Source organism: Gymnodraco acuticeps, unplaced genomic scaffold (assembly GCF_902827175.1).
Source record: "Gymnodraco acuticeps unplaced genomic scaffold, fGymAcu1.1, whole genome shotgun sequence".
NCBI lineage: Eukaryota > Metazoa > Chordata > Actinopteri > Perciformes > Bathydraconidae > Gymnodraco > Gymnodraco acuticeps.
This window is the reverse complement of record NW_022991672.1, coordinates 541,121-554,227: the sequence shown is the minus strand read 5'-3', so window position 1 is coordinate 554,227 and position 13,107 is coordinate 541,121. Positions and strand designations below refer to the sequence as shown.

At 39.6% G+C, this 13,107-nt stretch overlaps 1 protein-coding gene across 3 annotated transcripts; it reads left to right on the top strand.

Annotated features, from left to right (window-relative positions):
• The first annotated feature begins 5,456 nt into the window (after positions 1-5,456).
• LOC117534483 (E3 ubiquitin-protein ligase TRIM21-like) lies at positions 5,457-11,583 on the top strand. 3 transcript variants are annotated; one of them, XM_034198680.1, is made up of 3 exons: positions 5,457-5,477; positions 7,110-8,034; positions 9,663-11,579. In XM_034198680.1, the coding sequence occupies exon 3, from the start codon at positions 9,669-9,671 to the stop codon at positions 11,307-11,309; it is 1,641 nt and encodes a 546-aa protein (XP_034054571.1). In that variant the 5' UTR covers positions 5,457-5,477; positions 7,110-8,034; positions 9,663-9,668; the 3' UTR covers positions 11,310-11,579. The 3 variants fall into 3 exon arrangements, with proteins under 3 accessions (XP_034054571.1, XP_034054572.1, XP_034054573.1); XM_034198681.1 differs by lacking the exon at positions 5,457-5,477 and having other exon boundaries at positions 7,092-8,034; positions 9,665-11,583; XM_034198682.1 differs by lacking the exon at positions 5,457-5,477 and having other exon boundaries at positions 7,092-8,034; positions 9,634-11,583.
• The last annotated feature ends 1,524 nt before the right edge of the window (positions 11,584-13,107 follow it).

The window sequence follows — 13,107 nt, the reverse complement described above, 5'->3', positions numbered from 1 at the left end:
TTTTATTACAGTACACGTTTTCTGAAATGTTATCTTTAAATATACTAACTCATACAGAAACAGCACAGAAATGTGTACATTGGTTAAAGCCAGGATCAAATTATTGTTTTATTGTCGACTTATTAAAGTCAAAGGTTTTTACAGAGGGGAGTTTTGATATGGGTTTGTACCACTACATAAATCCAGAAAAACTGTCAGCAGCCTTTAAGAGAAATCTATTCTCCAGATGTTTTTTAGGGAAACAGATGTTATAATCCTTAACGCAATCATCAATAATCAGTCTATACATCTGGCTATTGATGATATATGAACAAACCACTCAGAGTACAGATGGGACTGAAACTCATTTTGAGGTAGGAATTAAAATAGCCCAAACTTTCAAAACTGACAACCAATGAAAAAAACAATGTTTTACAACAACAGTGTCTCGCCTCAATGGTGACGTACCTTCACCTGTTAGCGACACAGTAATTACGTTTAAAGAATATTAACTAATTCATATGACCACTTTTTGTATTAGATTCTAATTTAATCTGGCATTATTTAATGATAACATAGTAAGGAATCAAAATAGCCCAACCTTTCAAAACTGTCAACCAATGGTGACGTACCTTCACCTGTTAGCGACACAATGCTTGAATAGCACGTTCTCTCTAATAGGGAGTTGGCTCAAGGACTAAGAGGTAAGGGCAGTGTCTGCAAGATTCAAGACAACCTGTCTGCACTGAGTAAACAAAAATATGCTATGAGACAGTGAACAAGTGGGCAATCTCATAGTACGTCCCAACACACAGATATCTGTCTAAGAATACCTCAGTTGTACTGTGTGAATGAGGTCAAAGGCCATGTTATATTTCAATGTGTGTTCATTGAATTATAGTGGAAGTAGTGTTTCATATGAGGGGCCGTACAGGCCGTAATCCATACTGGTCCTCTCACACACATACATTATCCTTTTACATACGTTCATGCATTTTCATTCTCACACACATATATTTCAACGCACACATTCATACATTGTCACTCTCATATTCATACATTTTGCTCTTATGTACATTCATTCAATGTTTACATTTAATATTATAATAGTATATGCATGTCTGAAGACAATATATGTATGCAAGAGAAGAATGTATGTATGTGTGAGAGAAAGTATAGTGGAAACGGAAGGAGTATAGTTGAAACGGAAGCATTATCTTGCTGTGATTGGCTCAGAAGGCCGAGCGAGGCGGGCTCATGTTCAGAACTTCGGATTCAAATCAACATGATGGAGGGAGATGAATCTGTGTATCTTGACTTCACTGTGTTCACGGGGAAGAGTTCTGTTAGTTTCCATTTGACTTTGGAATAAAGGAATTTTCTGTGGAATCTGCATTTCGCTCTACCCTGCCATAAAGAGAAATTAGAGTGTTTATGAATGTACTGTTTGTGTTTCATCGTCTCCTCTGACTCTCTACTGACACCAACAGGCTGAACGTGGTACTGCGTAAAGCAACAATTAAAAACAGGAGACTGTCAGTGTTTGACATCTGATTTTACTTAAAAAATGTACATTACAATTTAAGAAGAGCAATCATTTCATTTAAAAAACGTACACCTATGTATACAACGACACCAGTTTATAAAACCATTGTATCCGAAAGACAGCAGCCGACAGAAAGGACACAGTTTGTTTTTCTGTCAAATGTGCAACTTTTTCATTGAAATAAAGGGAATTTAACGTCAAATAAAATATTTAAACGCTGGATTAAAAGCTTTCAGACTGAAAATACAAATAGAGACATGATTTAAACATAGCTGCATTAGCTGGGTAACAGACACTTAATCAAGCTGCAAAAAAATATAATTTAAGAAGCCTTACTAGTGTTAGAGTAAAAATAAACATGGGCTACATGTTGATGGGTATAAGAATGTTGTCAAAATAAACTTATTTTTTTACTTATCGGCTCATTTAGGTCAGATTGATAGGAAATTGAGCTTTGTACAAAGTCAAAAAAGAAAAGCTGAACTACGACTTTGTGTTGTTTTAACTTGTTTAGCTTTAGCCAATTAGCTCGGACTAGAGAAGCTAAAGTTAATCAGATCAGAAAAAACCTTGAATATTTATAGATATGTTAATATTAATATGTTTTAGCTTCTTTTGAACATCCTAGCTATAGGAAAATATAACTTAACTGTTATTTAAAAAAGGTTTTAGGTCAGCTCCAGTTGTTTAGCTTTAGCCGATTAGCTAGTGTTAAAGAGGCTAAAGCTAACAATCCCCTTATTGTTTTTATTACAACATACATTTATTTAAGCCTCTTAATTTATCTCTCAGCTAAAGTAGAATATATCTTAACAGTGATAAAAAAAAGAAAAGCGGCCCAGGTCAACGATTCAATCGGTTAGCTTGTCGATTAGCATCAAGCTAGGAGATGAAGTTCAAAGAAATGGACAGAAATGTTATATTTAAAAAAAATAAAAGCCCCCCTGCGGTCGATGTTGTGGTTTCATTAAGTCTTTCAGCACATTCATATAGAAACAAACAGTGTCCGCCACCACATTAAAAACCCAACATACTATAATACAAACTGGCTGTAAGGCTTAGTACAACACAGAGTTACATAACGTTATAAATCCCTGAAGATATGATGTAAAGTGGTTCAAACACGGAGAGTAAAAACATTTCTCATTAATACCAGAACATGTAATATGTTCATATTTCAGCACTAACACATTGTGAAGATGTTCAAGTATAATATTCATGATGTAGTGTAAAGACACTAAAGGAAATAAGTCCGATTTTAGGGTTTTAAACGGCTCATTAGAACAAAAAGGTGATTTTCATAACTCAAAGTGGGTCAAAATGTTATTTTTTGTACCAAGTACTGAACTGTAACGACCAAATAACAAGACATATTTAAAGCCAACTTTTATGGATTATATATAAACCATTTAAAGTGCAAACATTTCAGGAATAATGCTGTTGTTAGTCTCAAAGATGGTGATTTCCTACTATCCTTTGCTTTTTGAATCATACTAAAGGGAATATTTAAGTTTAAAGTTAAGTTTGGGAGAGATCTTTAACTCAAAGAGGGACATACAGTCCTTTTTCATACCATGATTTATTGCATCAATGGCTAGTAATAATTTTCTGATAATACATTTATCATTTTAAGAAACTTTTCATGCAAACCTTTCAGAAATATTTTGTTTCTTAATCTCAAATTTGCCAATTTCCTTCTATTCTTTACATTTTATCGTCGTAAGTGAATATTTATTTTAAAAGTTACGTTTTTGAGAGATACTTAAAGGTGGGGTAGGTAATTTTGGAGAAACCAGCTCGAGTGCGCTAGAATTTGAAAATACACAGCCGGAAACAATCTGCCCCTTCCTTCAGACTTCCTCACAGAGCCCCTCCTCCAACACACACGAACGTGCACATGACCAATGAGGCCACGAGATAAGTTTGTGCACAGATGGAAGGCTGACAGGCAGGTAGGCCATCCAGTTATTTTAGCCGGGCCGGCTCAAATGATTGGTCGTGCTTTTTACAGTACGGCTTCCACAGATGATGTTTTTTTATGGATTTTTTATCAAAGAATTTAAGATATTCATTGCTATCGGGATGTTAAGAGCATTCCATGCAATATAACAAAAAGTGTATCTCGATCCGGTTTCTCAAACCTACATACCCTACCTTTAACTCAAAAAGGGTCATAAGTACCAGTAACTCTTTTTTTAACCGTCAAAAGTCATTCATTACCAAGAAAATCCATATATAATTAAAACCATTTTTAAAAAACTATAAAAAATGATTGTGCAGCATTCATTTTGATTTACAATTAGAAATGTCAACATAATGGATGTAGATTCAAAATATCTGTTACAGCCCATAGACTGTATCTATGGTACAGCCGTATTATACGCGGTGATTAAGACATGACTGTTTGAAGGAAATGTAATTCACATTTAATTTATCAAGGGAGAACTCGCCTCAATATCCTTACGCCTTCTGGACAATATTTGTTAATATGCAGGACATTATTCCAGAGATAAATACTGGACATAATTGAGGATTTATCAATTAATTAGCACTAAAAATGTACCTTATTGTTTCCTGTTTTGTGGGAACTTGTTTAAGAAGTCATTGGTGACAAAAAAACAGCGATTTAACGTCACCGGATTATTTAAAAACTGGTTAATTAACAGTATGACAGTCCCAGTGTGTGTGTGTGTGTGTGTGTGTGTGTGTGTGTGTGTGTGTGTGTGTGTGTGTGTGTGTGTGTGTGTGTGTGTGTGTGTGTGTGTGTGTGTGTGTGTGTGTGTGTGTGTGTGTGTGTGTGTGTGTGTGTGTGTGTGTGTGTGTGTGTGTGTGTGTGTGTGTGTGTGTGTGTGTGTGTGTGTGTGTGTGTGTGTGTGTGTGTGTGTGTGTGTGTGTGTGTGTGTGTGTGTGTGTGTGTGTGTGTGTGTGTGTGGTGTGTGTGTGTGTGTGTGTGTGTGTGTGTGTGTGTGTGTGTGTGTGTGTGGGTGTGTGTGTGTGTGTGTGTTGTGTGTGTGTGTGGTGTGTGTGTGTGGTGTGTGTGTGGTGTGTTGTGTGTGGTGTGTGTGTGTGTGTGTGTGTGTGTGGTGTGTGTGTGTGTGTGTGTGTGTGGCGGCAGCCTGGTGAAGGTGTTACTACGCCTCCGGTTTGATGGCTGTTGCCGCGGAAACGATTTTCGTGTGCTGGTTAAAGATGGCGTCAAAGGCCTCGTCTCTGTGGATCATCGCGCCGAACACCATCGGCTGCAACAAGACAGGAAGTGAGGTACATTCAGATACTAATACTTTACATAACATGTAATCTATCAATTAAATGTATTTATACATTATACCTGGAGGGAGCACAGGGATTGAACCCTAACCCAAGGGAAAGACCCCAGAAAGGTGTGCGTAGCCTACTCATAATGCGCAGGGCTTGAGTAATTTTTACTGTTGGGACTCGGGTTTGAGTCCAGCATGAACTTTTTTGTTATTTTCATGTCGATGGACACTGCATACAGGGGCGCCGTAAGGGGGTGAAAAGTTAAGACGATTCTAAGGGCCCGTGACTGACAGGGGCCCCAACATGTTCAGAACATTAAGAAAAAAAATGTAAGTAACCTTTCATCAATCCTCAATAATTAACATTAATATAGCGTTATATTGATAAATTACTCACTAAACTTACGATTCATTTAACTTATTTTCTTCCAAAAGTTAATTACCCAAAGCCAATGTACACCCCCTTCTATTTACGTGTAATGGTTTGGTCCTGCCTCCAAACGCGGTGCTGCACCGGCACTTGCAGAGAGTGAAAGCATGTGAGGAGGGATGCTAGTACCTAGCCTACATACGTGTGTTGTAACATGTTTCAACGACCAACAAAGTCAGGCTCTAAGAAAAGAAGAGAAAGAAAAGAAGACAAGAGAGAGGGACTAAAGGGCGACAATATGTCACCAAGTTTTTCAAGAGAAAAGGTGGGTGTGGTCCATGAGTGGTGGAAATGAGTCTGTTAGCTAATGTTTTTTTGTTTACTAAGCTGACATTAAGTACTGTTAATATCTTTACAGAAAATTCAGAGGTCTTTAATTTCACTGCTCTTTTAGCTGACATTTAAAGGTATGGTAGGTAATACACTTCAGATACACTTGTTGTTATATTCCATGGAATGCTCTTAACATCCGATAGCAATGAATACATTAAATGCTTTGACAATAAATACGTACAAAAATATCATCTGTGGAAGCCGTGGCGCTGTAAAAAGCACGACCAATCATCTGAGCCGGCCCGGCTAAAGTAACTGGATGGCCTACCTGCCTGTCAGCCTTCCATCTGTGCACACACTTATCTCGTGCCCTCATTGGTCATGTGTGCGTTCGTGTGTGTTGGAGGAGGGGCTCTGTAAGGAACTCTGAAGGAAGGGGCAGAATTTTTTCGGTTGTGTACTTTCAAATTCTGGCGCACTCGAGCTGGTTTCTCCATTCTTACCTACCCTTTAATAAATGCAGGCACATTTTTAGCGCCTATTCATACTAAATCAGTTGTCCCTCCCCCTGGTGCCAGGTCCAACAGATCCATCTTTAGGCTCAGCAGCCCTGTCCCCCATAAGGCTGAACCTAAACCAGCTTTTCTCCAAACTGAAGGAGGTGAGCAGCATGGTGTTGAATGCCACTTAACATATCTGAAGGGAGACTGGAATACAAAAAATATATATATAACAAAAAGCTAACATCTAATTTAAATTATACATTTCAAACACAGTATTTCCCCACATAGCCAATGATCTATATAAAACAAAAAACTGCTTTTAGTCTATTTAGGATGATGGACAGTTTGAAGCATTGAGTGATCAGTCTGTAAACAAAATGTTAATCACCGACATTTTGGCTATGATATTAATACTAATGTTATTATATTAAAGCAGGGGTGGGGAACCTCCGGCCCCCGGGCCATATATACGGACTGCTAGACCATTTGGTACGGCCCTCGAGGTAATTTATAAACAAAGTGGCCTGTGCCTGGTGGTGGGGCCCAATGTGATATATTTTCAGGGGGCCCAAAATCCCTGGCGGCGCCCCTGACTGCATAGTATGTAGTTTGAATAGAGGATTCCTAATATTGTTTGCCGAGACCAACATTAATGACCCATCAGCATTTAAGTCTAAGTATCCCTGCACATGCAGCAATGACATTTCTGCTGCTATCTTTGCAAAACGAGTTAACAGTCACATCTTATCTGGATGAGTGCTGCAGAATACCGCTTTGATAAGGGATACATGTGTGTGTAGTCTTTCATATTAAAGATGATCGCTGGTAGATAGCCACAGAAGTCGTAACACAGTTTAACCTGGGTGGATCGCCGTTTACCTGAACGGGTCAGTTTAACACAGATGAAGACTTCTCCACGCTGCTTTCAAACTGTGAGTAAACAACGTGTGCTTCACTTGGAGGCTGTCTGAAGGTATACACATGTCTCAGATGGACTTGGTATCACATTAAGAATGATATTCAGTAATAAGTCTGGCAACAATAGCTGGTTTAAATGATTTATTGGAGTTTGCAATGTTTTGAACAGACATCCCCATGTCAACTCGTTTTTCTTTTTGTAGTCCTCGCTGTTCACGTCCGGATATCGCCATCGTAACCACAACCTCACACACTGGTACTGAATGTGCATCAAAGTCTTCCTACCGAGCCAAATACACCAAAAGATTTATGTAAACGACAGAAGAAGCGATCGCAATGTGTATTTCAGTCGAAGGCCACGCCTCCACATCTGTGCCCGTTGATCGGGAAACCAGTTAATCCGGAACACCGGCAGCACTGCAGAGACTGAAGGAGGAAAGGAACACATCATTATTATTGTTATTATTATATTTAAGTTCCTAGGATACATTTTGATATATTGCAACATAAATATACATTTGTTTAACTACATATCAAAGAATACAACTGAACAGAATCAACATCAGTTCCTCTGACACACGTTAAAGCTGTAGTTTGTCCAAAAGCCCCTAAAACTACAGGTGAATAAAAATGAATCTGACTGTAATAGAAACTAAAGACTGACCTGAATGCGAGTCAACAATCACGTGACCCATTTTCAAACAGTCTGTTCAGGGAGGAGGAAGTGTTTCACCAGCTGCTCTTAAACAGGGACCATAACACAGCGTTGTGAAATATAGCTATGAATCTCCAGATGTGTAAAGAGATGTTCTTTATGTATTGAGAAAATATTCCTACTTATACTCAATACACTATTTGAAAAGCCTCTTGGATCAGCTGTAAAATGCATCGTCACAAAGTTAAATAACAAGCCTCAACAGTTCTTCCTCCACTCCCTCTTGGCAAACTGCCACTGGGAGGTTGAACCACATTGTAAGAGAAGAGTTTCAATTTCCCGGAAATGAAAGCTGTTGTTTGTCTGAGCGACAGCAGAGCAGCAGCCGAGACACGTCTCTGTTTCTCTGAAGAAACACTCAACTGAATCCAGCAGCTTTTTCTCAACAACACAGCAGGACTCTGCAAACACTGGTGAGATCACTACAGACACATCACTTACTAAACATTTAGTAAAAGTTGGATTAAAATCTGAATCTGACTGTATTACATCCATTTGACCATATAAAGAATATTACACAACATAAATGTATAAAAGTTAAGATAAAAACCTCAACATTTACACATTAGCCACAAATGTATAATGTAAACTCTGGTTAAGTTAGGTTAGAGAGCATACAGTCAAAGCTAGCATTAGCTTATACTTATTTTCATATTTCCTGTATTTGAAAACATCTTTATAATTGACTTTATTAAACAAAGTAGTATCTAAATAGTAGATTTGTTCTGGACCGTCCAAAGCAAGGGATCTGGTGTTATGTTACAAGTGTTGCTTATAAAAGGCATGACAATTACATATTTCATCTTATATCATTTGTACACACTGTGGTTAGTAGCCTTGAGCTTTGAACCTGTTTCTGTAGTAACTGCTGTCTGCCTTTTGAAGCTGATAACGTTTACTGTTTTTTAACAACTAGTATTAACTTCAGTGATGCTCAGCAGGAGGTTTCACTCCTCTGTTCAACAATGGCAAAATCCCCCAACAGTATTAGAGCTTACACATTGTGTTTCTTAGAGTTTAATCTGAATGCTGCTATGATTTTCCAGATTTCAATTGAACTTGAATTTAAATTCTTACAGACAAAAAACCTAAATGTTTTTGGTTGTTTTGGTCTATGTATGTCATTTCTAACATAAAAACGTTGGGGTAGTTTACATTTCCGGGTTCATAGTAGAACTCTATGAACTGTCAAATAGAGAATATGTAATTACTAGGAATGTAACGATATATCGAATATCGCGATATTGCGGTAAATAAAAGTCTCAATACCGTCGTGAGACTGACAAAATCTACCAGACCTTTATTTAACCAGGTGGTCCCATTGAGATCATCGATCTCTTTTTCAAGGGAGACCTGTCCAACATGGCAGCAAGTAGGTTACAACATGAACATAAAACAACAGATAACACAAAAGGACATCATATTTACAGGGCTACATGTACACACCTAGAGACATTGACAAGTACCAACAGTATATTTATATCTCGCCCTGTCAATAAGCCTCACCTTCTTGGCAAACACTGTATTGTTTTTGAAGTGGTGGAAAGACAAGGCACAGTTTGACCCACTGCTGTCACCCATGGCCAAAGCATATCTCTCTGTCCCAGCAACATCAGTACCAAGCAAGAGAGTTGTTTCCACAGCAGGGGATTTTGTAAACGCCCAAACATCCCAGCTTCTACCTGGAAATGTGGACATGCTCATATTCCTAAAAGATAACCTTGATGACGCTGAGTGAGTGAGTTAGAGTTGAGTTACTTGAAAAACTAAAGTGAAACTTGATTTATTCTATTGCACGGTCTGATTATTATAATGTTGACACTTTAAAATACTACTATCCTATAAATGCCGTACAAATCAGATTTATTATTTAATAAAGAAAAAAGAAAAAAAAGATTCACATTTATTTTCTTTCTTTTTCAATATCGCGATAAATATCGTACCGTGGACTTTTTATCGCGATATTATCGTACCGTGAGTTTTTGGTATCGTTACATCCCTAGTAATTACAGTTGTGTTTTTTTCAAACTTTGGTCCCCAGAGAGACATGTCTGCTGCCAGCTGTCTGCTGACTGAAGATCAGTTTCTGTGCTCCATCTGTCTGGATGTGTTCACTGATCCAGTCACCATACCATGTGGACACAACTTCTGTAAAGCCTGCATCTCTGAACACTGGGATAGAAATGTCCCGAGTCAGTGTCCCAACTGCAAAGACGTTTTTAACATAAAGCCTGAGCTGCGGGTCAACACGTTCATCTCTGAGATGGCTGCTCAGTTCAGACAGTCAGCTCAACAGAAAGCCAGAAGCAGCAGCTCAGAGCAACACGTTGTCAAACCAGAAGAAGTTCCCTGTGACGTCTGCACTGGAACCAGACTGAAGGCCCTGAAGTCCTGCCTGGTGTGTCTGGCCTCCTACTGTGAGACTCACCTGGAGCCTCATCTGAAAAATGCAGGTTTCAAAAGACATCAGCTGATCGACCCTGAGGAGAACCTGGAAAGCAGGATGTGTGTGAAGCACGATAAACTGCTGGAGCTGTTCTGTCAGACTGACCAGGTGTGTGTCTGCATGCTCTGCTCCTTTTCAGACCACAAGACACATGATGTTGTTCCTCTGAAAGAAGGATATGAAGGAAAGAAGGCTGAGCTGGGGAAGACAGAGGCTGAAATTCAGCAGATGATCCAGAAGAGACGACTGAAGATTCAGGAGATGAATCGCTCAGTAGAGCTCAGTAAGGAAGGAGCAGACAGAGAGATAGCAGATGGTGTTCAGGTCTTCACCGCTCTGAAGGAGTCTGTTGAGAGAAGCCAGGCCGAGCTCATCGACACCATCAAAGAGAAGCAGAGAGAGACAGAGGTACAGGCTGAAGGCTTCATCAAAGAGCTGGAACAGGAAATCTCTGAGCTGAAGAAGAGAAGCTCTGAGGTGGAGCAGCTCTCACGCTCTGAAGACCAGCTCCACCTCCTCCAAAGCTTCACGTCCCTGAACGCTGCTCCACCCACCAAGAACTGGACAGAAGTCAGGGTCCGTCCTTCATATGAGGGGACTGTGGTGAGAGCTGTGACTCAGCTGGAGGAGACGCTCAGTAAACAGATGAAGAAGCTGCTCTCTGAGGTGGAGTTGAAGAGGGTCCAGCAGTATGAGAAGGAGGTGACTCTTGATCCTGATACAGCACATCCCAAACTCATTCTGTCTCATGATGGAAAACAAGTTAAATTTGGTGATGTGTGGAAGAATCTCCCAAACAATCCAGAGAGATTTGATTATTGTGCTCGTGTTTTAGCAAAGCAGAGTTTCTCTTCAGGAACATTTTATTACGAGGTTCAGGTTAAAGGGAAGACTATGTGGGTTCTAGGAGTGGCCAGAGAGTCGATCAACAGGAAGGGAAACATCACAGCGTCTCCTCAGAATGGTTACTGGGTGATATGGCTGATTAAAAATGAGTACAAAGCTCTTGCTGGTCCTCCAGTCTGTCTCTCTCTGAAGTCTCAGCCTGAGAAGGTGGGGGTGTTTGTGGATTATGAGGAGGGTGTGGTCTCCTTTTATGATGTTGATGCTGCAGCTCTGATCTACTCCTTCACTGGCTGCTGCTTCAAAGAGAAACTCTACCCTCATGTTGGTCCCGGTAATGATGATGGTGGTAAAAACTATGCCCCTCTGATCATCTCTCCTGTCAATCACACTGAGTAGAACAACCATTTGATTTTCTTCAGAAAGATTCACTCTCACTCATTTCAAACCTTTATTTATCCAGGTGAATCCCATTGAGATCATTGATCTCTTTTTCAAGGGAGACCTGCTCAAGTAGGTTCCACATGAAACATAAAAACAAACAGAACAACAAAAAGGACATCTTACAGAATCATTACAGGGATTACAATTTACAATAACTATCCACATGAGCAGGTACCAACAGCTTCCGATTGAGTAGCATCCAACCGAGCTTTAAAAACATTTAGTGGCACCAGATTGCTCATTTTCCATTTCAATTGCAGACTATTCCAAGACAGAGGAGCTGCGCATCTAAAAGCTGTCTTCCCTAAGACAGTCCTAGCAGTTGGCACATTTAATAAAACCACAGCATTCGATCTCAGGCAGTAGCCACTTACAATTTGCCGTGAGATCAGGGAGCAGATGTAGGATGGAAGTTTCCCTAACATGGCTTTATATATAAAAATGTACCAGTGACTGAGCCTCCGTACAGTTAGTGAAGGTAAACCAGCCCTTGCATACAGGGTACAGTGATGGGTTAATGCTTTACAGTTTGTCACAAATCTCAGTGCGCTGTGATACGCAGCATCTAACTTGACCAGGCCATTGCCATGGCAGGTGCATTCATATAGATCAGATCCCCATAGTCCAGCACAGGTAAAAAGGTCACAGTGACTAGCCTTTTCCTGGCCTCAAGCGAGAAACAGGACTTACACTAAATGTAATAAATGTATTCAACTCATGAAGAACATTGTACACATTGTTAATGGTTCAGAATCTGATCACATATGGTTCACCTTGATGAGACGCATGACAACACATAAAATACTGATGAGTATGTTCTAATGTACTCTAGTTTATTCTACGGATTGCACTCCCTGCCGTCATGACTTGAAGTGATCAGAAAATTATATACTCAAAAAAAACGTTTGCCACTTCTTTATATGCAGTGGCGGTTCTAGACCAATTTGACTGGGGGGGCTACTGGGGGTCCAGTTATTTTCTGGGGGGGCACAATAAATGCAGGACGAAAAAGAGAACTAGACAGTATGAAGTAATTGCGCATAAGAAAACAATGCAATACAGTTATTGGTATTTGTTTCAGTACACTTATTTATTTCAGATAGATCTTATAGTTATTACTGTTAGCTTCAGCTTAAGTTATAGTGCAATGTTTGCACTAACACCATATTTATATAAAAATAAAGGCAATGAACAGTTACATCTCTACTTTACATAAGGGTGTCTGCACAATCTCACATTACAGCAACAAAATCCTGCGGTATTTGGCAAACCGAGTACCAGAAAATATACATTTAAAAAAAAATAAAAAAAATAAACTTTTTATTGTTAGGGGGGCCACAGGGGGGTGTGTTTTTTCCCCTGTCGTTAGTTTCCCTGGTGTGTCTAGTTGTCTGATTGTGTTCACCTGTGGCCCTTGTGTTTCTCCTCCCCTGCCCGGCTGTTTCTCGTCTCGTGATTACCCCTCCCTGTATTTAGTCTAGTCTCTTCCTGTGTTCAGTGTTGGTTCGTCTTTTGTTTGTGACTGTGTTCACCGGTGAGTGTTCTGTTTTGTCCAAGTTATTTTTATTTATCCTTGAAATAAAGGCATTTTCAGCGTTATCTGCATTTGGGTCCTGCTTCCTTCACTCAACCGTAACAGTACGAACCAACCAAATATGGGCCCAGTAGATCCTTTTGAGCAGGAATTATTGGATTTTTCCTTTTTTTTACTAACTGCTCTGATCGATGGAGGGGAGCGTCCGGGGTTCAGCAG

Bases quoted from the DNA above. Each gene is read 5' to 3' on its own strand.
- LOC117534483 (XM_034198681.1), top strand. From the start codon at position 9,669: ATGTCTGCTGCCAGCTGTCTGCTGACTGAAGATCAGTTTCTGTGCTCC.